Source organism: Podarcis erhardii (assembly GCF_964252035.2).
Source record: "Podarcis erhardii genome assembly, chromosome: 10".
NCBI lineage: Eukaryota > Metazoa > Chordata > Lepidosauria > Squamata > Lacertidae > Podarcis > Podarcis erhardii.
In genome coordinates this window covers 69,576,806-69,602,189 of record NC_138500.1, presented here as the reverse complement: position 1 = coordinate 69,602,189, position 25,384 = coordinate 69,576,806, and the positions used below count along the sequence as shown (strand labels likewise).

The following is a 25,384-nucleotide window of genomic DNA, read 5'->3' as shown; positions in this document are numbered from 1 at the left end:
TGTGAGAATTACAATAAGAGAGGGTTTTTTCCCTGGTGACACACACCTACTATGATTTGCGACTGGGAACGTTATGGTCCGCATGCTAGACAGAGAAATAGAGATTAAACACAGTTTTAAAGCATAATATTATTTTGAAAGAGGCCACAAAGTCACATGTTAGATCAGCTTTATTTCGCACTGTAAGAGAAGCCCCAGTTCTTTGTCAATAAGATCAGTCGGTGTTGTGGCCTATGGGTGCCTTCGGCTTTTACGCAAGAGGTAGCTGTTATTTAAAGCAGCCAAGGAAGTGATCCTAACAAGTGCGTAAATGTGTAGGAAGCTTTCAGATGCTGAAAATAAAACGAGGCTGTTGATTAGCTGTGCACTTTCAAAGAAAGGGCAGCCTAAAGAAGCAAACTGATTAGCCACAAAAGTTATCTGAAGCCTTTTCCTCTGCTTATACAGGCAATCTGTAAATTTAGCACAATGGAATATGCTGCTCCAACACACACACACACACACACACACACACACACCCAGGACATACCTCCAGATCAACATAAGCAGAGTTCGCACTCACAGCCAATACTTTAAAATGAGGTTTATGTCCAAATAGCTCAACTCTGCATTATTAAAGAGGAGGCAATGCATATAGCACGACAATAAGAAAACAGCACACGTGGCTGATATGAACTCCAATATTTAAACTGAATTTTTTGCTGTGCCCATTCACTTGCATCAAGCTACTTTTTCATACGGCTTGAATACCAATTTGTGGGGCTCGGCGAGGGGGGGGAGTGATTCAAGGTGGAAATCTTATTTGTTCACAGTTGGCACATGTTCATTCTAATGCAATACTCTTTTCGGCAGGGTGGATCAACATAATTTCATACCAGAACCCAAGTATGCTGATTGAAAGTAAATCTCGCTAATTTGAAAGGGAATGGTCTGCTGAGTAAGGATGCTTTAAGGTAGGAACTTCCCACAGTCCTGGTCTGCTGCTTTTGGGATGAAGAGCAGAACACACTAGCTTAAGCAAGAACATTTAAAGCATACAGTAAACCAACAATTTATGCACACTGAACTCGTGTGCATTCAGCTTTACACTAGTGGCAAAAATAAAAAATAAAAAATGGGGGAAAGGGGGCAGGATTCTGGGGAAGATTACTTTGGCCCAACCAGCCACCACTGAACCCAATGGGTTTTGACTATACAGTGGTGCCTCGCAAGACGAAAAGAATCCGTTCCGCGAGTCTCTTCGTCTTGCGGTTTTTTTGTCTTGCAAAGCAAGCCCATTAGCAGCTTAGCGGATTAGCGCTATTAGCGGCTTAGGGGATTAGCGGATCAGCTGATAAGCGGCTTAGCGGCTTAGCGGATCAGCTGTTAAGCGGCTTAGTGGCTTAGCGGATCAACTGATAAGCGGCTTAGCGATCAGCTGATAAGCGGCTTAGCGGATCAGCTGTTAAGCGGCTTAGCAGATCAGCTGATAAGCGGCTTAGCGGCTTAGAAAAAGGGGGGGGAGGAAAAAAACCCCGCAGGAACTCGCAAGACATTTTCGTCTTGCGAAGCAAGCCCATAGGAAATTTGTTTTGCGAAGCACCTCCAAAACGGAAAACCCTTTCATCTAGTGGGTTTTCCGTCTTGCGAGGCATTCGTCTTGCGGGGCACCACTGTACACAATTTTGGCTTTAGGCAAGATCCCCTGGATATAACCCCTGAGTAAGTTGCAGGCTTACTGTATTTAGTTAACAGAGCTAGCTTACAGAACCCTTAGCAATCTACAGCTCCCAGAACTATTTGGGTGGGTGGGTGGGTGGGTGCATACTTGGAATGTGTTAATGCTATAAATGCATTATATGTAGGGCTACCTCTGAAGACAGTTTGGAAACTTCAGCTAGTGCAGAATTCAGCGGCCAGGTTTGAATTCTGAACAGGTTTGAGCGTATTACACCGGTCCTGGTCCGACTGCACCGGCTACCAATTAGTTTCCAGGCCCAATTCAAAGTTCTGGTTTATACCTATATAGCCTTAAATGGCTCAGGACTGCAATACCTAAAGGACTGCCTCTTTCCATATGAACCCTGGGATCAACTTCTGAAACTCTTCTTCGTGACTCCTTGAGAGGTTTGGAAGGTGGCAATATGAAAACGGGCCTTCTCTGCAGTGGTTCCATGTCTGTGGAATGCTCTCCCCAGCGAAGTTCGCCTGGCACCTTCATAACACACCTTTAGGCGCCAGGCAAAAACGTTCCTTTTTAACCAGGCCTTTGGTTGATTTCACTGACAAATCCTATGCCCTTTTAAAACATAGGTTTTGGGGGGGCGTGGGTGTTATTAGGTTGTTGTTTTTATTTTGATAATATATTTTGTGGTGCTATATTTTGATTTTGTTCTGTGAACTGCCCTGAGACCTCCGGGTATAGGGCAGTATAAAATTTTAATAATACAGTCATACCTCATGTTATGTTTGCTTCAGGTTGAGCATTTTCAGGTTGCGTCCTGCGGCGACCCAGAAGTAATGGAATGGGTTACTTATGGGTTTCGCCGCTCGCACATGCGCGCAAAACGACATCACGCGCATGCGCAGAAGCGGCAAATTGCAACCCGCACAGATGCGGGTTGCATTCTGTTCAGGTTGCAAACGGGCCTCCGGAACGGATCCTGTTCGCAACCAGAGGTACCACTGTAGTAATAATAATAAGAATAATAAATGCATACAGCCATGGACTGGCAGGTCTGTATCAGTCCTGTATTCGTTGCCCCTTGTGATGTGGACTGGTGGGACCTAGCATAGGGAACAGTCATTCAAGGAACAGAGGCAGCCCAGCTATAAAGCCAGGGAAGGCTGATTATGGGCCAGTTCACAAAGTCCTCATGCTGCACAGACGCTACGAACAGTGGGGGCAGGGCAGGACTGTGTCCAGCCTTCCCACTTCACAGATTCCCAGGCTGCATGACTGCAACATCTGGACCCATGTGCAATGAGTTCTACATACCCCCCTTTGCAAATGTTGAATAGTTTCTGCCGAGTAAGAAAGTAATCCAAACTTGGCCATTGAAGAGACAGCAGAGTGGGAAACAGGCAATTCTGATCCATGGGCATAAATATTTGTTTGAATGGTGGCTGCACAGGGATAATACCTCATGTCTGTAGGTTCTCCCTCGTGTTAATTAGTGGCAGCAATCAACAGAATGTGATTTCCTGGCCAGTCAATAATAATAATAATAATAATAATAATAATAATAATAATAATAATAATTTATTATTTGTACCCCGCCCATCTGGCTGGGTTTCCCCAGCCACTCTGGGCGGCTTCCATAAAAACCAGAAATACACTAAAATATCACAGATTAAAAACTTCCCTGAACAGGGCTGCCTTAAGATGTCTTCTGAATGTCAGGTAGTTATTTATCGCTTTGACATCTGATGGGAGGGCGTTCCACAAGGCGGGTGCCACTACCGAGAAGGCCCTCTGCCTGGTTCCCTGTAACTTGGCCTCTCGCAATGAGGGAACCGCCAGAAGGCCCTCGGCGCTGGACCTCAGCGTCCGGGCAGAACGATGCGGGTGGAGACGCTCCTTCAGGTATACTGGGCCGAGGCCGTTTACGGCTTTAAAGGTCAACACCAGCACTTTGAATTGTGCTCGGAAACGTACTGGGAGCCAATGTAGGTCTTTCAAGACCGGTGTTATGTGGTCTCGGCGGCTGCCCCCAGTCACCAGTCTAGCTGCCGCATTCTGGATTAGTTGTAGTTTCCGAGTCACCTTCAAAGGTAGCCCCACGTAGAGCGCATTGCAGTAGTCCAAGCGGGAGATAACTAGAGCATGCACCACTCTGACGAGACAGTCCGCGGGCAGGTAGGGTCTCAGCCTGCGTACCAGGTGGAGTTGGTGGAGTCAAAAATTAATTGCAGCTGGGACCCTCTTTATCCCAAGTGTCGAACGCACAACAAGCTCATGGGAAAATCTGCTCCTCTTTCTAGCTTCAACCTTGTGGCTAGGAAGGAGAGGCAGAAAATCAGAGGCTCGCTCTGCCTCAGCACCTTCTCTAATCTGGACATGTACCGTGTGTGCAGAGCAAGCCAATGCACATCCACCTTTACCCCTTCAGCCCAAAGGTGCATTGACCTGCTCCGCTTTTGTGCCCTACACTCAGAGCAGCCCCCAGGCACGGGAGAAGAAAATGCAAGGCGCAGGAAGAAGCCTCTCACTAACCCCTGTAGCTTCGAAGTACAGAAGCATTTGACTTTTGCCTGCAGTTCCAGGTCCAGAGACTAAGCTCACTCAACAGAACCTGTCTCCCTTCTTGCCATGCCAAAGGGATGAGTGAGCCTGCAAGTGGCACCTGAGGGCAACAACTCTCTCTCCTCCTGGTATTCAGAAGCACACTGCCTCCAACAATGAAAACAAAGCGCAGCCACTAAGGTTTTCAGCTACAGATAGTCTTAAAGGTAAAGGTAAAGGGACCCCTGACCACTAGGTCCACTCGTGACCGACTCTAGGGTTACGGCGCTCATCTCGCTTTATTGGCCGAGGGAGCCGGCGTACAGCTTCTGGGTCATGTGGCCAGCATGACTAAGCCGCTTCTGGCAAACCAGAGCAGCGCACGGAAACGCCTTTTACCTTCCCGCCAGAGTGGTACCTATTTATCTACTTGCACTTTGACGCGCTTTCGAACTGCTAGGTTGGCAGGAGCAGGGACAGAGCAACGGGAGCTCACCCCATCGCGGGGATTCAAACTGCCGACCTTCTGATCAGCAAGTCCTAGGCTCTGTGGTTTAACCCACAGCGCCACCCGCGTCGCTTAATAGTCTTCTTCTCCATTAAATGGGCCATCCTAGTTGGTGGCCATTGCAACAGCTCATGAAAGCGAATTCCATAGTTCAGCTATGCACTGCGCAAAGAAGGGTTTTCTTTAGTCTGTCTTGAATCTTCCAACATGCATTTTCATCGGATGCCCCTGAATTCTGGTGTTTTAGGAGAGGGAGAAAAACTTTCTCCAAGCCAAGAATAATTTGAGGCATCTCCATCACGACTCCTCTCCTCAACTTTTCTCTAAACTAAAAAGCCCCCAAATGTTGCAACCATAAATCATTCTTGGAGAGCAGACCCACAGAGAAACGGGAAGATGGTCCTTGCCTGGTCTTCTCTCCTAGCCAGCAAATGCGTTTGTGCTGCAACAGCTGTTTGGCCCGTGTACCATCTGGTTGCACTGGTTGCGCTGTTTGTAGTGGGGGTCAGTGTTTTAACTGCTGGCTGAGTGCATGCAGCTGGGGTGCAGCTGTGATCTAGGGTTCGGCCCCGAAGGGGACAACACGAAAGGGATTCGCCACTTTTGATCGCCCCTTTGGGGAGATGCTCTGTCAGTCAGGGTATAGCAGTGTAGGCCTGGCACTGTGTGAGACAGGTCTGTGAGCCTCAGCCAGGGTGAGAGCCTAGCTGAGGGGAAATTTGGTTTGGTGGAGTTCCCCCTGCGTGAGAGGCAAGGGGAGGAGAGCAGGTAGCGGATTTAACATCTGCCTCTGTAAGTGTGGGGTGCCTATTATCACTGGGCCTTAGTTTACTGTTCTGTGGTCCATGAATGGTGGCGTCAACAACTTTTCTGTCCGGATTTTCACTTTTTGAAATATGGCAACCCCAGGAAACACTCCTGAGTGGAGTGGCAGTTGTGAGGCTGCTCCAATTCCAGTGGTGGTGGGCAGGGGGAAGCATGACTGGAGTTGGGGGGCTTCATTCTTTGTTCCAGCCCTTTCACTCCACCAGAATGCTCTGTGGGATGTGAAACACAGAGCAGTCAAATACAACATTCCTAGAGTGGACATAAAAAGGGGGTGTCTGGACCAGCCAGTCGGAACTTCCTGTTTCCTCCTGGGCTGGGACAGACTTCCTCTGTGTGTGACCAGAGGTGGGTGTGGCCTCACCTGTGTAGGTAACAAAATACCTCAGGGGAGACAGACATCTCTCTCTCTGACTCCATTCCTCGAGGAAGCAACATCTTCTTAGCCTGAGATGCTCTCTTGGCTCCCAGCCAAGAGAGGACAAAGGAACTATCTCCTTATGGGATAGATTCCAGGTGTATATATTTTGTAACCTAAGTCTGCCTTCTGGGATCCTTCTGTGAACAGAATGTGAGGAAACTATTTTATATACTTTTATACAAGACTGTGTCTTGTCTATCTTTTTATGAGGGAATAAAGGCGAATTACCATGGAAACTTATTTTAGAGACTTATACAAGCCTGGCAAAGACGTTATCTGCTGTACAAGTTTAAAAAGGGGAATGTTACTCTGCTAAATTGTAGAACTTGTTAACACAAGTTGGGAAGGCTACAATTTAACAATATATCCTCTCCTGCCTCCCTGAACATTCCCACACTCTCTGGTAGCATATCCGCTGGGCCCTCTGATCTGGTGGTTCTGTTGCTGAATCACAGATCAGTCCACAACAAACTTGACTGCGGATGAGCAGACTGATTTGCCTTGTATTACTGAGACTTGGGTGAGTGAGCTGGGTAAGGGCCTGACCTTACCCAGTTGCACCCCGCCCCCTGGATTTTCGATACTGCACAAGGCTAGACTGGGGTGGGCGCGGGTATCAAGGTGGGGATGCTGATGTTGTCTACAAGAACACCATCTCCTCTTGACCTTGGAATGGGCTTGGGTCTGCATCTGGTATTGAGCCAGAGAGACACATCAGGGATGCTACTGCTCTACTGACTTCCTTGCAATCCTAACCAGGCTGGGTTAGGGTAGTCTCTGTTGGAGGACCCTAAAACAATAATCCTGGGTGATTTCAATATCCACCCAGAGGCTGCTGCCGAGCCAGGTGAAGACTCCATGACAACCATGGGTCATTCTCAAATGGTCATCAGTCCCACGCACCAGGCAAGGCACATTCTTGATGTGATCTTTGCCCCAAATGATACAAGAATGGACTGAAGATAGGGGGACTGCGATGCACTCCCTTGTCAGGGTCCGACCATTAGCTGGTTAAGTTTGGACTAACAGTGGCAATTCCTCCCTGTACGGTTGGAGAGCCCATTTGAGAGGGTGGGATTCTCTCAAAGACTGATGGAACTTGTTGTGTTCCTGAATGCTCTGGTAGGTGTTAGCACAGGGAATAGTCCCTGACATTTGAAGGAACAGGGGCAGCAAGGGAAGGCTGATTACGGCAAAATGAACTGGGCAGTTAACATGATCATTCCTGAGCATCCTCCTTGGTGTTTGGGAGCCCAAGCATCCCTTCGCTACTCTGAGGATTTCCGGACAATCTGGATGAGGACCAGAACATAAGTGGCGCAAATCTCAATCTGCAGCAGACCTAACACTGGTCAGTACACATAACCATGCCTACCATGCGGCAGTATTTCCTTTGGCACCTGTTGAAAACCTGCACAGATGTTTACAGAGTTTGTAGGAGTTTAAAATTGTTTTAGTTTATTTCTTTGCAACTTTTATCTTCTGTATGTTGTAAATTTTTGTCTCTTTTTTTTTTTTTGGCTTTATCGTTTTCGTAAACTGCCCTGAGGTTTATTTTCTACCATCAAGCATTATATAAATTTAATGAAATAAATAAATAAACCCCAACGAGCAGGAAGAGTAGTGCCACTTGGATTTTCTCTCCTAGGCAACAGATTTTTTTGGACCGGCTTTGATGAGCAACAAACACACTTCTGCCATCCCACCCTTAAAAAAAAGTGTTTTCTGTGTGTTTACCTCGGCAAGGTAAGTGAATTTCAAGTGGTTTAACAAGATGAGAAGTTCAGCTTGAAAAAGAGGAAGGAGGAAGTTAACTGCTAATGCACCATTTCTTTTGGGACATGTACACGAGCCCGTAATCCAGGAACAAAAGTTTTCACTTACCGCAGTGTGACTGGAAAACCTGTGGCTTGACTACCTGATTGCAGATATTGCACACTACTAGATAGAAATCATCATGAGCTGGATAATGGCCAAATAAGTGCATATCTGTGGGAAAGTTAAAAATATATATATACAAGTATTAGAAGTTGTCCTTTCAAAAAAAAATATTTTTTTAAAGAAAAAAGTTAAAATTCCACCATACTGTATTTTAAAAAGACACTCAGGGAAAAAAATATTAGTATCACTACAAAGAAGAGAATTTTAGGAATACAGCTTTTCTAACTCTGTAAAGTCTACATATTTTTTCTTTTTAGTATACCAGGGATGGGACGTCTGATTACCACAGTGCAAAAAACAACATGCTCAATCACTGTGACTATCAAAGGTAACTGGTGTTCAAGTAAAAGAAGAACCAATGCAATTATCATCACCCCCATCCAAAAAGAAAAAAAAAAGAATCATTTTCTGAAGTTGAAGAAGGAAGCTTACCCAAAGTTATAGTCATATAAAGTTTGGCTCCTGATGAAATCTTAAAAGAGTGAGGAACTAGTGACAAGGCAAGACAGAAAGGGGAACAAGGAGAAATGTCCCCTGGTTGTGTTGGTAGTCACAGGAAATGTCAATGCTGATTACCAACCCTTAACCAGTATTCCCAAGGACTGAAATTAACTCCTGGCCAAGGACCCATTCTTTCCACACACATAAGCTGCTGAGATGCAGCCTTCACTTTTCTCATTAATTTTTACAACCTAGGGGTGAGGTTAAGGGGTGATATGATAGCCATGTTCAAATATATAAAAGGATGTCACATAGAGGAGGGAGAAAAGTTGTTTTCTGCTGCTCCAGAGAAGCGGACACGGAGCAATGGCTCCAAACTACAAGAAAAAAGATTTCACCTAAACATTAGGAAGGACTTTCTGACAGTAAGAGCTGTTCGACAGTGGAATTTGCTGCCAAGGAGTGTGGTGGAGTCTCCTTCTTTGGAGGTCTTTAAGCAGAGGCTTGACAACCATATGTCAGGAGTGCTCTGATGGTGTTTCCTGCTTGGCAGGGGGTTGGACTCGATGGCCCTTGTGGTCTCTTCCAACTCTATGATTCTATGAGGTATAGAAATGATTGGCATAGAATTTTCCATCAGCAACAAACCTGGGAGAACTCTTCAGCTAATTAGGAGACAATCAGCAAAAAAATTTAAAAATGACTAGTTTAGTCTGCCCTCGGACTTCTACATCCACGGAACAGAAATCAAATATGAGTCATGGTCTCAACACGGAGAGCAGTGATGGTGCATCTGTGCAGTAGTGACTGTGTCATCCCCAAAATCCCACTTAAAGTACTTGCAATCTCACTCCCCAGTCTCTTTTTAAAATATAGTTCATGCAGCAATATACCTATAAGGCATTCTCTTTCACTCTTAAAGAGGATGATTCAGCTTAAAATGCAATGGTCAGTAACTGTCAACATGAGGACTCGCAGCACTGCTTTTCACTAATAAGCATAAAAAGCTCACTCTCTGCAAATACCGCATTTACTCGAGTGTAAAGTGCCATGGAATGGAATGCACACCACAATTTTCAGAACCTTGAAACCAAAAAAAGTATTTGTTGGCAAATGTAAATGTGCCATCAAATCGAAGGCACACCTTAATTTTCACAACCTAATTTGGCCAAAAAAGGTGAGCATTAGATTCGAGTAAACACAGCATTGTGAATTCAAAGGTTTCCTTCTTCTACAGGAGGAAGGCTCTTTCAAGCCAGAGGAAAGGAACCTTGGGATTCGACCCTTTGCATTTATCAGTCACCTCCAGTGACTTCCATTAGTGACCTAACAGGTTCTCAGATAAGGGGCAATTCTTAACTCTCACATGCTAATAGGCTTGCAGCGAACACCAGCCACCGTCTGAAATATCCCTAACATTTTCTAAAAAGCCTGAACTACCAACTCCATCCATTCTTCAATGATTATTAGGTCAGTCATTCCCTGGTGTTCCATCTCTTCTCCTGCCACAATTTCCACTCTTTCTTTCTTTTAAAGCTTTAATTTTAAGCAATCGGTATTTCGATGAACCCTTGTTGAAATGAATGGTAAAGTGGAACTATGAATGGTTAGACTAACTGAGAGTTCATTTATCTCCAGCACCACCTTTAAAAAGAGGGTTATTCTGTGCACGATGTCAATGAGGTGAACACCATCCTGTATCAGATACACTACTTGTACCACTTCCAAAGTCCTGCTCTTGACTCCTAAAGCAGCCCTCTGCTCTTACCTATGAGAAAACAGAATTTTCTCCATTTCTCCTGAAAATTTTATCACAAATGCCACCAGCTTTTAATTCAAGTTGTCCAACGGAAGCCCACAAAACCCCCAGCACACTAGATTCAACAGTGGAAGAAGTTGCAATGTTAGATGCTAACACATTCAAGGTGCAACGTAGAGAAAACGCTGTGTGCCTAAGATTCGCTGGAAATAAAGCGACCGAGCCTAGAGCACATAATTGTGCACCTGAATTCTACAGACCACAATGAAATTTAGACACCCAACGTCCCCTAGACTGCACCCAATCCAATGAGATGATGCAATTCAACAGCCTTTATAAGATTCACTAAAGAGGATTACAGGTTTGAAGTTTTAAAAGCACAAAGGGGCTGCACCAATGATTGCTACCACAGCTAAACACACACTTAACGAGGTGGTGGAACTTTTTCATAAGAAATCACTTTTCAGACTGAAAGGTATGAAATTTCACCTCAATAATGTGTAATTTGGGGAAAACGGCAAATAACCCGACAGTGTTGAAAATAAAATATATAGGAGGGCATTGGCAGTGTTGCCATCCTATCTGCAGTCAAAATATGTAAATCTAATGTACTTAAAACCACTTCATTCCCCCCCCCCCAATTTGTTTCCTTCTTTTTGGTCCTCTGAGAACCATCAAGATGACTTACAACCGTGTTGTCCAAATTTTTTCAAATAGGGCCAGATTTGATGAAGTGAAGGGCCGTGAGGGCTGACCAAAGTTGTTAACCTTTTTTTTAGGATTGAAGTTTAAGTTGTTAAGCTTTTTTTGGGATTAAAGTTGTTGTTTTTAGGATTTTAACCCAGAAACTGCCACAGGGCCCCCCGAAACGGACTTTGGACATGCTTTGGACATGCTATTTGGGTCCATGGAGCCTTCAGTGCAAGTGAAGCACAGGTAACAAAAAATAACACTGTTTTCCAACTCCATGCTAGGTAGTAAGGTACTGGAGGTTGTAGCCGTTGGTAGGCAGTTGTGGCTTCTTTTGCCATCAATCCTGGTTTTTGACAAAAAAAAATCTTTTCCTCTCTTGACTGAAGGGAAGTTGTGTGAGCTATGTGCAGGTATCTTCCCATGGTTGTTGTTTGGGCAATATATTAAATGCCTGCTATTTTCTTCCCTTTCTGTGTTCAGACACAGTACTTATGAGCCAGGTGTCCTTCACGTAAGGCTAACATGGGGGAGTCCCTGGGTGCCCATGATAGGTGGGCACAGATGGTGTTGCCATGGGTGCTGTGAACATGCCTACTGTTGCTCCATTCTGTGCCTTTTCGAGCAGTTTGTTTCCACCCTCCAGTTCTGGGCTGGAAAAACAAAGGTTATGGTGGACACCATGCTGACTGACATAGGGGTGGCATCTTTCTCCCTGTACTGGGGAACAAGGATTGCTCTGTCTATTAAGCTCAAACGCAAATTCATCTTATCTTCTCAAACGATTTTATTTCCCCAAGCAAACTAGTTTACCAGTGGGACTCCCCTTCAACTTGGCCTCCCCTTCAGCAGCATAATCCCAATTCAGATTCCTAGGGAGAAAAATGGGAATCTAGGCTCCATGCCACTCTTGAAATGTCCAATATCCCTCGCCCAGCACTAAAAGCTCACTAACAGAAGAACAAATTCACTGCCACCATTCAGTTCTGTAATTTGGTTAAAGTAAGCTCATAAAAGGGAGGTAAAAAAGAAATAGTGGGTCTTCAAAGTAACTCTTTATAAAGGTAAGATACTTAATTAGTTTTTCCCTCTTGCTTTGGAGCACAATCACAGATGGTGTATAAATCTACTGGCAATATTTCCTCTCCCCCTGGAAAAAAACCCCATAATTGCACAACTATAGCAGATCAAATACATTCATTTTGTTTCCTGATTTGTTTGTTTGTTTGTTTGCAAGAGTGCATGTTTTAATGTTCTCTCATAGCTGACTCAGAATAGATGTTTAGATTTCCAAATCATTGATGGGCATTTTAAATGAGGATATTTGAACAACATCACAATAATTGTTTTCGATAAAATGATGACCGTCCCAAATGAAACTAGAAATGATTTGTGGTTTGAAGTTATACATATGTCCTCTGTGTGCTCTCTTATGCAAATATGTAGATATATTTATTTGTACAAACACACACACTTCCAAGGAGAAGATAATTTAAAGACCTAACCTGCCAGTATGGATTTTACACAATAGAGTTGAGTCACACTACTCAAATCACAGAAAAAGTATTCAGGACTAACAAGAATTCAAAGACTGGAACCATGCAATCCTATCATTACCCTTTGAATAAGGTCAAGATGTTCCAAGTGAATTATACCAATTTAGCTGTATGACTCTTTCACAGGAATCACACTCTTACGTCCCCACAATGGAACACACGCCTAGAATGGAGCAACAATTTCCAAGTAAATAACTCAGAAATCACTAAAAATGTGGCACGCTGGCCCTGCAAGTTCATTAATCTTAAAAGGGATCCCGATTTCATTTCGTGGGGGTAAATGTAAAGTCGGGGGCATGTGCTTTCAGTGGGCAGAGGAGTGCTCAAACAAACAGGTTTAATGAGGAAAGGTTAAAAGATTTGCAGTTTGACACCTGCAAAAAAACGCTGTGGTTATAAGTAGTAACAAGGCAGCATTTGGCTTTCGGACAAAAACATCCCCTTTGGGTGAAAGCAAACATGGGAAGCACAGACAAATTATTTGCAGAGGAGATAGCACTAAAGCAGATAACAAAAGGAATCCAGCAAGTCATTAAGAGAGTCTCTTGGAAAAGCTTTAAAACTTCTTTAGCAATTGTGCCAAGATTTGTGAACTGTTTTCACATAAACACTCTCTCTCTCTCTCTCTCTCTCTCTCTCTCTGTGTGTGTGTGTGTGTGTTTGGAGGGTGGGGAGAGAGAATCAAGCAAAAGCAGCAAAATTCAGCTGTCAGGAAAAGCACTGAAATGGGGATAAAGGTAAAGGTAAAGGGACCCCTGACCATTAGGTCCAGTCGTGACCGACTCTGGGGTTGCGGTGCTCATCTCGCTTTATTGGCTGAGGGAGCCGGCGTACAGCTTCTGGGTCATGACTAAGCCGCTTCTGGCGAATCTGAGCAGCGCATGGAAACGCCGTTTACTTTCCTGCCGGAGCAGTACCTATTTATCTACCTGCACTTTGACGTGCTTTCCAACTGCTAGGTTGGCAGGAGCAGGGACAGAGCAACGGGAGCTCACCCCATCGCGGGGCTTCAAACCACCAACCTTCTGATTGGCAAGTCCTAGGCTCTGTGGTTTAACCCACAGCGCCACCCGCTTCCCAGACAATTCCTCTATGGGTCAGAAAGGAAAACCCAATTTTGCCAATGAACTCTGCAAGGTGCAGCCAATCATGGCTCTCCAACAAGTGCACTTCTGTAATACATATATTTGCCATATTCACAAGTTTATATATTTTTTAAGTGAGTACCTAAAAATAATGTAATGTATCATGGGTTCCTAGGATCAAGTAGGGAAATGCTCCCACCACTTCAAAAAGCTGCCTATCTTTTACAAGCTGAGCTTTTTACAGGCTGAGCGTTTTATATGCAACACAACATTATTTATTTTATTTATTTATTTCATAAAATTTATGCACCGCTTGGTTGTTAAAAAGCCCCCACCTCAAAGCGGTTTACAAAAAGATAAAGCAATATAATCAAGAAAAATTCACAACCACGCTTTAAAACAAAGTTAAAATACTAAAACAGATAAAAAATTGCCTGAAATGCATCTGATCCATCAATGGGAGGGGGGAAGGCAAGGAATCCAACTAGCTTACTGACATCCCCTTAAATTGCCCACAATTATGAGAAGCAAAAGATGGATTCAGGGGCCTGGTAACCTCATAAAGGTTTCAGGCTTTGAGGTGGAAGGGACTGCAAAAGCACCAGCCTGGTTGCACCTGAGAAAGCCCTCGTTCCAAGCACAGTTACTCAGAAGTAACTACATACTGAAAACCAGTGGGTCTTCGAAGACAACACACTTCAGTTCACACTGAAAGTTGTGCTGTATCTTATTTAGAAAGACAATAATATACCGTATTTTTCACTCTATAAGACACACTTTTCCCCTCCTAAAAAGTAAGGGGAAATGTGTGTGCGTCTTATGGAGCGAATGCAGGCTGCGCAGCTATCCCAGAAGCCAGAACAGCAAGAGGGATTGCTGCTTTCACTGCACAGCGATCCCTCTTGCTGTTCTGGCTTCTGAGATTCAGAATTTTTTCTCTCTTGTTTTCCTCCTCCCAAAACTAGGTGCGTCTTGTGGTCTGGTGCGTCTTATAGAACGGAAAATACGGTATATGCCATAGAACAGTGCATAGGTACAGCATGCTTTTCACAAGCATACTAAGTCCCAAAAGACACGACCTACAGCACAATATTTTGTATTTGCACACTGTTCTCTGGTCCCTTTCCTTTGCAACTATTCATGACAAAGTCCACCATGTAGAAGCCACAAGTGACAACAGATCCACAGGCCCATCACAAGGGGTGAAAACCATTTGTTTATCACTAAATTGCTGAATTTCTTGGACCTGTCTGTTCACAGACTGTAAAGCCATGGTGCTGCACATAATTAAAGGGCTACGCTTCTCATGCAACAGTCAATTTGTTATACTGAGCCCATTTTAAGATAATGTTCACAGACAATTGCTTTCTCACCAGAATGCATTCAGAGTGAAGTGTGGCGTGCTTAATGAGGATGGACAACCATGATCTCATGAATGTGTGAGAAATACATTGACAGATTAGTTGAAAAGGGCTGAACAGAGATGCTGGATTTGGCAGAGAACTCGATTATTTTTAACTATCTCACATTGTGGTACAGAGTTAAGATTACCTGGCTAAGATTATCTTGCTATCTTCTCACCACTGAAAGGAAACAAGAAGTTCATGTCCTTTACTTAGTATTTTAAAACAATGATGCACATTTGTGGTTAATGCCAAGAGGCACAATCCACCAGACATTTCTCCAACAGAATCCCAACAGGAAATGAATGGATCACACTGTCTTAATAGACGCTCTAATATTCACAACAGCACAATGTAAAATTGCTACACATCCAAGGATGAACCTGAGAATGTAGCAATTAAACAGGCCAAATTGGAAAGGTGTGTTACATATTAAAATCCACAACACAGACAGACACGCAGCTAAGATTTCCAATTTTACTGCACTACAGTAGCATTCTTAGAAAATACACATTTACCAACTTAACAACTATAGAAATAAGACATTATCAAAAGAAGAAAACAGATTTATTCTCCAATAAAGATATATTTGTAACAATAAATCCTGTCTTGCGTGGTAAGACCAACTTAAACCATAACCTTACTACGTATTGTGGGCCATAGCTGACCCCAAACGTAAGTGTGTTCCCCCCCCCCAAAAAAACCCTGCCCCCTCTCATGAAAAAAAACCCTTTGCTATTTCACACTTTCTAAACTCTCCTACAATAAAGAGGCTGAAATGGAAACACCTCAGAATAAACCCCACAATCTCTGAAATTTGGTTCTGTTCTTACACTGAGGATTTCGCTGAAAGACAAAGCAGACTGTTAGCCTCCAATTAAACTGATTAGGGGGGCAATCAAATACAGTGGTGCCTCACAAGACGAAATTAATCCATTCCGTGAGGCTCTTCGTATAGCGTTTTTTTTGTCTTGCGAAGCAAGCCCATTGACAGCTTAGCGGATTAGCGCTATTAGCGGTTTAGCGGCTTTTAGAGGATCAGCTGATAGGCGGCTTATTGGCTTAGGAAAGGGGGGGAGGGGGAAAAACCCGCAGGAACTCGCAAGACATTTCGTCTTGCGAAGCAAGCCCATAGGGAAATTCGTTTTGCGAAGCGCCTCCAAAACGGAAAACCCTTTCGTCTAGTGGATTTTCCGTCTTGCGAGGCGTTCGTCTTGCGGGGCACCACTGTACTTTATCTCAACGACATGGGGTAAGGGGGGGTTTGATGAATCCTATATAGTGAAATATTTCATTTAACATGATGAAAAGTTTAAACAAGGTATGAAAGATTCAGGTTTTTGTTTAATTTTTCAAAATTCATACTTTCAGAAGCTTTTTAGTTGAAGGCAAACCGAATTGCTAACAATGAGGCCCATAGCAGACTCCAGAGACCATCTTTCTGAACTTCAAATAAAAAAGTTTCATTTAACATTGCGCACTACTTTCATATGCCTAAATTTTACATCGTTATGACTTAACTCTTTGATTCCAATATTGTATTAGTAAAGGACCCCTTATAAGTATAGGAGGGTTTATAAAAAGCATAAACACTGCTGCAGAAGAAAAACAACATTAGAAGGTATTCTCTTTTACCTTATTTGCAATACCATGTGACAAAAGGCAACTTAACAAGGGCTCTTCTGTTCTTAAAGGGGGTGGGGGAACTATATGTCTGTCTATCTGAAATACCTATGTTCACCAGAATGTGAAAGGAAGATCTTTCAGTGCATGGAAGAGGGAACAAGCTTGTTTTCTCTGGAGGGTAGGACTCGAGGCAATGGCTTCAAGCTACAAGAAGGAAGATTCCGACTAAACAGTCGGAAAAACTTTCTGACAGTAAGAGCTGTTTGGCAGTGGAACAGACTCACACAAGAGGCGGTGGACTCTCCTTCCTTGGAGGTTTCTAAGCAGAAGTTGGATCTGTCACAGATGCTTTAGCTGAGATTCCTGTATCCCAAGAGATGACCCTTGGGTGCTGTGATGGCCTGGAACTCGGGCTCAGACTCGGAAGCAGAGGAGTCTCGGTCCACACCAGATCCTCTGCCTCAGGCGGCATCTGAACCGAGTCTGGGGCCTGATCCTGAAGAGTCCCAGTCTGCACAGGTTCCCCTGCAACAAGCACCAGCTGGGCCGAGTCAGGGGCCTGAGCCTGCCCTGGCTCCAGATGCGGGGATTACCTCGTTGCCTTCAGCTGGGCAATCACTTACAGCTGCTCCACTACCAGTTGGGTCAGGAGAGGCTGGGGCGGCCTCTGGGTCTAGTAACCCACGAACATCTCCCAAGTTGCAGAGACTGAGGTCGGAGAGAAGGAGAGACCTGAGTACTCGCAGGAGGAGTGCTCGCCTTCGGGCGAGACAGGGAGGTCAGTCGCCGGGGGATCAGGACCGGCCATTACCCGACAGAGATAAAAGGCTGCTGGACCCTGCCCCAGGTTGCAGGAGCAACATTGCTGTTACCTGCCTGTTACCCTGTGCCTGACCTCACCTGGTTTCCTGCCTTGGCCCTGTTGGACTGACTCCTCGTGGAATCCTTGGATTCGGGACCGGACCTGGACTGTGTTGCTCAGGTTAACCCCCGGGCCCAGCACAGGTGCCTTCCAACTCTAAGATCCTATGAATGTGGACTACACAGCCAACAATCCTCTTCTGTAACATTTACAGAGGTGAACCAGCTCAAATGCTTTTCCCCCATCCACTGTGAGCCGGCAATAAAATACATTCTGTGGTGCACGGCTTCTTTTACGCAAATGGCTTGAGGAAGCACAAGCATGTTCAAGTTGAGAGGAAGGCTTTCCCAACATGAACAATGCACTCAGGGGAGGGAACTACAGAGTAAATTGAAATACAGTCATACCTCGGGTTACAAACACCGGAAGTAGTACCTCGGGTTACGAACTTTACCTCAGGATGAGAACAGAAATCACGCAGCGGCGTCGCGGCGGCAGGGAAGGCCCCATTAGCTAAAGTGGTACCTCAGGTTAAGAACGGTTTCAGGTTAAGAACGGACCTCCAGACCGAATTAAGTTTGTAACCAGAGGTACCACTGTAACAGTTGATGTAGCTTCCCCCACCCCCAGCTTTTAGAGAGACATTACAGCATTCAGTCATACCTCATGTTACGTCCGCTTCATGTTATGTTCTTTCAGGATATGTTCCACAGTGACCTCAAAGTACCAGAAAGGGTTACTTCCGGGTTTCGCCGCTCGTGCATGCACAGACGTGCAAAATGACGTCACGAGCATGTGCAGAAGTGGCGAATCGCAACTTGTGCGTGCGCAGACGCACCACTGCAGGTTGCATTCTGCTCATGTTGCGAACCGGCCTCTGGAACGGATCCTGTTCGCAACCAGAGGTACCACTGTACTAGAAAGATTGAGGGCACAAGGAGAAGGGAACGACAGAGGACGAGGTGGTTGGACAGTGTTCTCAAAGCTACCAGCATGACTTTGACCAAACTGCGGGAGGCAGTAGAAGACAGGGGTCCCTGTCGTGCTCTGGTCCATGGGGTAACGAAGAGTCGGACATGACTAAACAACTAAACAACAGAGAAGCACAAACTTTCTTTTATCTGCCCCACAGTCACCAAAAGAACCCTTCTTCAAAACAAAAACGAACAATCCATGATGGATATCCACAGCCTTGCAGACCTAGAAAGAATCCTTGCTCACGCCATTTAATACCATCTTACATCCATATGAACTCTGATACAGTGGTGCCCCGCAAGACGAACGCCTCGCAAGACGGAAAACTCGCTAGACGAAAGAGTTTTCCGTTTTGGAGGTGCTTCGAAAACGAATTTCCTATGGGCTTGCTTCGCAAGACGAAAATGTCTTGCGAGTTCTTGCAGGTTTTTTTTCCTCCCCCCCCCTTCTAAGCCGCTAAGCCGCTATAAGCCGCTAAAAGCCGCTAAACCACTAATAGCGCTAATCCGCTAAGCCGTCAATGGGCTTGCTTCGCAAGACGAAAAAACCGCTAGACGAAGAGACTCGCGGAACGGATTCTTTTCGTCTTGCGAGGCACCACTGTACAGGTATCACATGCTAAAGAGATTCACTTCTCTCTGCTAGGGAGTAATGAGAGGGAAGCAATACCAGGGCATTGGGGAGAACAGCTTCAAGTTTTTTAACCCTCTTATTTTCCTGCTCCAGCATCCTGGCATTTATAGCAAAATATCTAGCAAACCTTGAAGGGGGGCTTTTTGGAAAACTCTTTTATTCAGAACACACTGAAGTCAAGTGACCACCCTCAAAGTTAACAATTTTCTCACCCTGTACATAAACTACTGGTGCACAACAGCAAAAACATTTCTGCCCAGAAGTGGTGCTATTGAAAGAATCATTAGCTGCCTTTGGTGAGCAATTAGAGACAACTGTAACCAAAGAAAACCTTTAATAAAAAATATTTTAAAAAGATTGCTTTAGTAGCCTTAAATAATTAAAAGAGAGCTGGAAAAGAGGCAGACCTATCAAGGTTTAGCAATTAAGGTGTCAGGACGATTAACTGTCTTTTTTTTAATTTTTTTTTTGGCGCATCACTAAAAAGTCTTAGCTTCCCACCAAGGCAGTAACCTCGTGTGTGGACTGTAACAACTTCAGGCTGCAACTGGGCTCACATAACTGAACGCTTCCCCATTCCAAGAACACAATAAATAAGAATCTCTGCAGTTGGAAAACTAGAACGTCAGGGGAAAACATTCTGCTTAACTTACTAGTTCCTTATGTGTAAACTTTTTTTCATACCAACATACCAGCAAATGAGCCCCCACTCACTCTCTAAAGTGGTTCTCATAAGACCCAAATTGCTACACCAGCAAGAACTTGGTCAAAGGATATGTAAGCATTGAAAACATTAGCAAAACTATTTATTTAGGAGCAAAAAGGACTACATAACTTTATGCTATAATATACTGTGATTTTCTATAATACTCAAAGGTAGTCAGCACCATAACATCATGAGCAAGCATCATGTCAAAGAATGGGAGCAAGCAAATTTTCAAAATGGATTAACATCACATGGTAATTGTTGAAGAAAGAGGTTTGGAAGAGAGATTTCTTACTCTCTTGTAGCAGCGTTAAACACAACAGCAATTGCTTTGAGCACATTTAAATTTGGTTAGATTTTGTATCTGCCCCCATCCACAAAAATCCATTTTAAGCAAACATTTCCTGTGAAAATACTTAGGATAGAATAAATCACAGACACTTGGTAGTAGATAAAGATGGGGGACGGGACGGTTCCAAACAACTTAAAAAGAAAAGTACAAAGTTTTCTTACAAAAAAGATAATGCAATCTTTGAATGAGCAAATATGCATGTTCCAGATAGCACAAAGAGAAAGAGAATGAGAAGTGGGGAGCAGAGGCTGCTGAGAGACACCCACTTGCAGCCTGAGCTCAGATTAACCCAGGCACAGGCAAACTCCACCCTCCAGGTGTTTTGGGACTACAACTCCCATCATCCCTATCTAACAGGACCAGGGGTCAGAGATGATGGGAATTGTAGTCCCAAAACATCTGGAGGGTCGAGTTTGCCTATGCCTGGATTAACCCTTTCACATACACACAAGTGTGAATTAATAACTGTATGTTGCAACAGTAAAGACAAGAGATTCCTGCATTTCCACTTCATTAACTCCTCATGACTGTCCAGAAGTTCCTCTTTTTAAATCATGATTCTGTGTCAGTATTAGGAATCAGCAGCTTACTCTCAACACCTGGTTTTGTATGCTACTTTTTGTGGTCAAACCTGTGGCTGTTTGAAAAGCAGATGTTCTCTCAGTTATGAATTCTCCATACAATAGAAAGTATGAACACCCTCACCTACCACACATGCAAATCAGAGTACATCGCAGCTGACCCCCTCCCCCAGTTCTCAGAGGCTTTTTCACCGATTTCGCTGTTATTAGGATTTTTTTTTAAAAAAAAAAAAAGTTGTGCTGCTCATCTATGATGCAATTCATGATTTAACATAATTTCTGAGGAGTTTTGTTTTTATACACCAGTTGAGGAAAAGACAAAGCTGCCAAGCCAGGTCATTGGTCTGTATAGCTCAGCACTGTCTACCCCAGCCTCTCTCAACCTCAGGTGCCCAGATGTTATTGGACCACAGATGCTGAGAAAGGCTGGTCTACACTGAATGGCAGTGTGATGGCAGTAACTCTCCCTCCCTCTCTCTCTCCCTCTCTCTCTCATGAGTTAGCATGCCCAGGTAAGGAAAGAGATATTTATGTATTTTTTTGCACAATCTCCAGAACCACCTTAAGCCATCCAAGCCTTGCCCTGGACCCCTTCTGTGCAAACACCTTTGCCGGTAGACCTTCCCCAACACCTTCCCAAAGCATGCCTGATTTTGACAAGGCAGCGTAAGGGCTCTTGCAATGCTGGCGGAGCCCTAGCACTGCATTCCCAGAGACTCTGGAATTCCTGGCACACAGGAACTCCAGCACCTGAAGAGGTGGAGCCTGGTCACTTCTGCTTCCAGGGTACAGCTTTTTGCACTCCCAAACCTCCGGATATTTTGGCCTTTTTAAAACATTCCGCCGGACGCTATTTTCGCTGTTTGAATCCTGGACGTGTCCAGTAAAATCTGGACATATGGCAACCCTAAAGCAGGGATACGCCCAGGGTTTGAACCTGGAAGCTTCTGCATGTACCACCGAGCTACGGCCCTTCTGAAGTTTAGGAAACTAACAGACAAGTAAGCTAATGTAAATGTACAGCGAATACACTAAATAACAAGTTCTTGCGGTGCAGGCATGGCCTCTGGAGCAGTCCAAAGGAGAATATAAATTAAGTGATTGAGAAAATGGCGGAGTAAACAACACGTCACAGGGCCCAGGAAATAATATAATGTTGCAACAATGTTGCAACCACTCCAGCAAATAAATCTTGTTTCCGATGGAAGAAAGTAACATTTCTTTACATCGTCCCCTTTTTGATCCAGTTCACCTCTGATTCAATTGGGAACGACTGATTCCTGTAAGTACATTTACTTTAAAATCATGTTTTTATCCTTCTCCTCATCAGAAAAGGTTCCTAGAGTGGCTTACAAAGAAAGAAAGAAAGAAAGAAAGAAAGAAAGAAAAAAAGAAAGAAAGAAAGAAAGAAAGAAAGAAGTCCCTATCCCCAGGCTTACAGTCTAAAAAGACATGGCAAAAGAAAAATGGATCATAAAAGTTGGGAGAGACCCAGAGGTTCATCTAGTCCAGGGATGGCCAAATTTGGCCCTCCAGCTGTTTTGGGACTACAACTCCCATCATCCCTAGCTAACAGGACCAGTGGTCAGGGATGATGGGAACTGTAGTCCCAAAACACCTGGAGGGCCAAGTTTGGCCATCACTGATCTAGTCCAACCCCCTGCAATGCAGGAATATACAGCTGTCCCTTATGGGGATTGAACCTGCAACCTGGGCGTTATCAGCACCACGCTTTAACCAACTGAGTTAGGAAATAAGCAAACTCAGGTTCCAGTTCTTAATTGCAAGTTGTTCCAATTACCAGCCGGGATGGAAAGATTCAAGGAGAGGAGAAACCAAAAGATGCTGGCCTCCCAGTTGTTTTGATGGAGTGGCCCTGCACCCCATCTCTTCCCTCCTCTGCTGCAGACTGATGTAATGATACATCCATGTCCAATTATTGTTGGCCAGTATTCAGTTTCGATCTTTGTTTTATAGACAATTATGTCAGCTCCCTAAGATAAATGCAGTATCTTTTGAGAATCCATAAGCAGGGTGGGCCAAGCAACCCACTTAGCCTGCCACCAACCTGCGATCATCATCGGAGACCCTTCTCCGCGTGCCTCCCCTATGAGAGGTCCGAAGGGTGGCAACATGAAAATGGGCCTTTCCTGCAGTGGCTCCCCATTTGTGGAATACTCTCCCCAAGGAGGCTCACCTGGCACCTTCATTACATCTCTTTAGGTGCCAGGCGAAAACATTAGCCTTTGGGTTATTAACATTCTACGGCTTTTTAAATGTGCTTGTGGGAGGGGGTGGTTATTGGTTGGTTTTTGTTTTACAGTGGTGCCCTGCAAGACGAACGCCTCGCAAGACGAAAAACCCACTAGACGAAAGGGTTTTCCGTTTTGGAGGTGCTTCGCAAGACGAATTTCCCTATGGGCTTGCTTCGCAAGACGAAAATGTCTTGCGAGTTTTTCCGACTTTTTCCCCCTTCCCCCCCTTTTTCTAAGCCGCTAAGCCGCTAATAGCCGCTAATAGCGCTAATCCGCTAAGCCGCTAATGAGCTTGCTTCGCAAGACGAAAAAACCGCTAGACGAAGAGACTCGCGGAACGGATTCTTTTCGTCTTGCAAGGCACCACTGTATTATGTATTTTGTGTTCTCATTTTGTATTTTTATGCTGCGAACCACTCTGTGTTCTTCGGATGAAGGACACTATACAAATGTAATTAACAACAATACAGTCACACCTCGGGTTACAGGCACTTCACGTTGCGTTTTTTCGGGTTACGGGCGCGCCAAAACCTGCAAGTACCAGAACGGGTTACTTCCAGGTTTCGGCGGACGCGCATGAGCAGAAGCGCCAAATCGCAACCCGCGCATGCGCAGACGTGGCACTGTGGGTTGCGACCGTGCCTCCCGCACGTATCAGGTTCGCAACCCGAGCATCCACTGTACTAGCAAAGTGATGTACACGGGTGTAGCACACCAAGAATACCAGACTGCAAGTAAGTAGCTTTGTGTTCTTTTCTACACAGTAGTCAGAGAGAGAGGAAGAAAGAGAGAAACATAGACACTAAGAGTCCTGTTATGTTCTATAAAATAGCTGCTGTAGTTACTGTATAACCTTATTAGCATTAACCCGTCTCCACAGCACCTTGTAGAAAGTGTGATCACAAATGCAGAAATGAATAGAATTAAATGAATAGAATTAAAAATTCATTCCTTTCCTAAAAGAAAGCGGGGGGGGGGATTAAATCATTCTCAGACTATATCATAACAATAAATAGAGAAGTAGGCTATCTAAGCTCGGTGGTTCCTACTTCCCCACCAAGACCACGAACCACTTGAAAATGGCTTGGTGGACCGCTTTATGATTTTTCTGCCTGTCCTAGCAATTACACCTTGAATTCTGTGGAATTACAAGGCGTATAAGATGTGCTGTCTACTATCTGCAGCCACAAACCAACCCGCATGTCACAGATCACCTGAATGAAACTTGCCCAAGGACCACAGTTTGGGAGTCCCTGATCTTGCTGGCTACTGTACAGTGTTCTGTCTGGAAGCTGCAGCTACAGCAGAATTCACCTGTGCATTTAACACTGGGAACTGGCCGCAGGCAGTCAGATTTAGGGGCGCGTGGGTTAAACCACAGAGCCTAGGACATGCCGATCAGAAGGTCGGCGGTTCAAATAGCCGCGACAGGTGAGCTCCCGTTGCTCGGTCCCTGCTCCTGCCAACCTAGCAGTTCGAGAGCACGCCAGTGCAAGTAGATAAATAGGTACCACTCTGGCGGGAAGGTAAATGGTGTTTCCATGTGCTGCTCTGGTTTGCCAGAAGCGGCTTAGTCATGCTGCCACATGACCCGGAAGCTGTACGCCGGCTCCCTCGGCCAATAAAGCGAGATGAGCACCGCAACCCCAGAGTCAGCCATGACTGGACCTAATGGTCAGGGGTCCCTTTAAACTGTTTGGTTACGTTGGGTGCAGAGCCTTGCAGGCACTGCAGAGGACACCACAAATATGATTTAGAATGCTGCGTGAGAGGCAGGCGGCAATTTTTTTTTTTGGCATCACTGAAATTTGAGACCCCCAAGGACCGCCAACCACTGCAGGGTTGGCAAATCAACACTGACCGATATTTATCCAGATCTGAGGAGTTTCGAAGGAACTTTAGCTGAAATTCCTAAAGGACCTGGGATGAGAATATACGCCAACCTTTCCACTCCTTATACATTACCGGATGAGGCCTTGCTCCACATCCCTTTACTGAGTGAAGTAAAACCAGCAGCACGCAAGGCTGGAGGACATGCTCTGTATTAGCATGCCCCTGAATGCAAATGGCTAGTCATGGGTCAGCAAACTTTTTCAGCCAGGGGCTGGTCCACTGTCCCTCAGACCTTGTGGGGGGCCGGACTATATTTAAATAATAATAAAAAAATTCCTATGCCCCACAAATAACCCAGAGATGCATTTTAAATAAAAGGACACATTCTACTCATGTAAAAACACGCTGATTCCTGGACCATCCGTGGGCCAGATTTAGAAGGCGACTGGGCCGGCCCCGGCCCCCGGGCCTTAGTTTGCCTACCCATGGACTAGTGTGTCTATCTCATTACTTGCATTTGTGCATAAAAACAGAACCTTCTTATTCTCCTATTTAAAGACACTTTAAATTTTCCCATTGTTTTCTGTTTTCATTTATCCAGTTGTTTCTACTGTCATGACATTCGAATTGCCTTAAGGAAGTTTTAGTTGTTCTTTTTATTTGAAAAAAGGGAGCAATTAATACTTTATTTAAAAAAAATCAGCAGGTTATGTCTTAAGTATTGTCCA

The 25,384-nt window shown here is 44.7% G+C and overlaps 1 protein-coding gene across 5 annotated transcripts in view; it reads right to left on the bottom strand.

Annotated features, from left to right (window-relative positions):
- ATXN7L1 (ataxin 7 like 1) overlaps positions 1 to 25,384 on the bottom strand; it is a 77,565-nt gene that overhangs the window by 35,911 nt on the left and 16,270 nt on the right. For 4 of the 5 annotated variants that reach the window (XM_081878470.1, XM_081878471.1, XM_081878469.1 and 1 more), the window contains one exon: positions 7,843 to 7,947. The exons of the other annotated variant lie outside the window; for it this stretch is intronic. In XM_081878470.1, the coding sequence (XP_081734596.1) occupies positions 7,843 to 7,947 (105 nt within the window). The remainder of the gene's footprint in view (positions 1 to 7,842; positions 7,948 to 25,384) is intronic. 5 annotated transcript variants of the gene reach the window in all.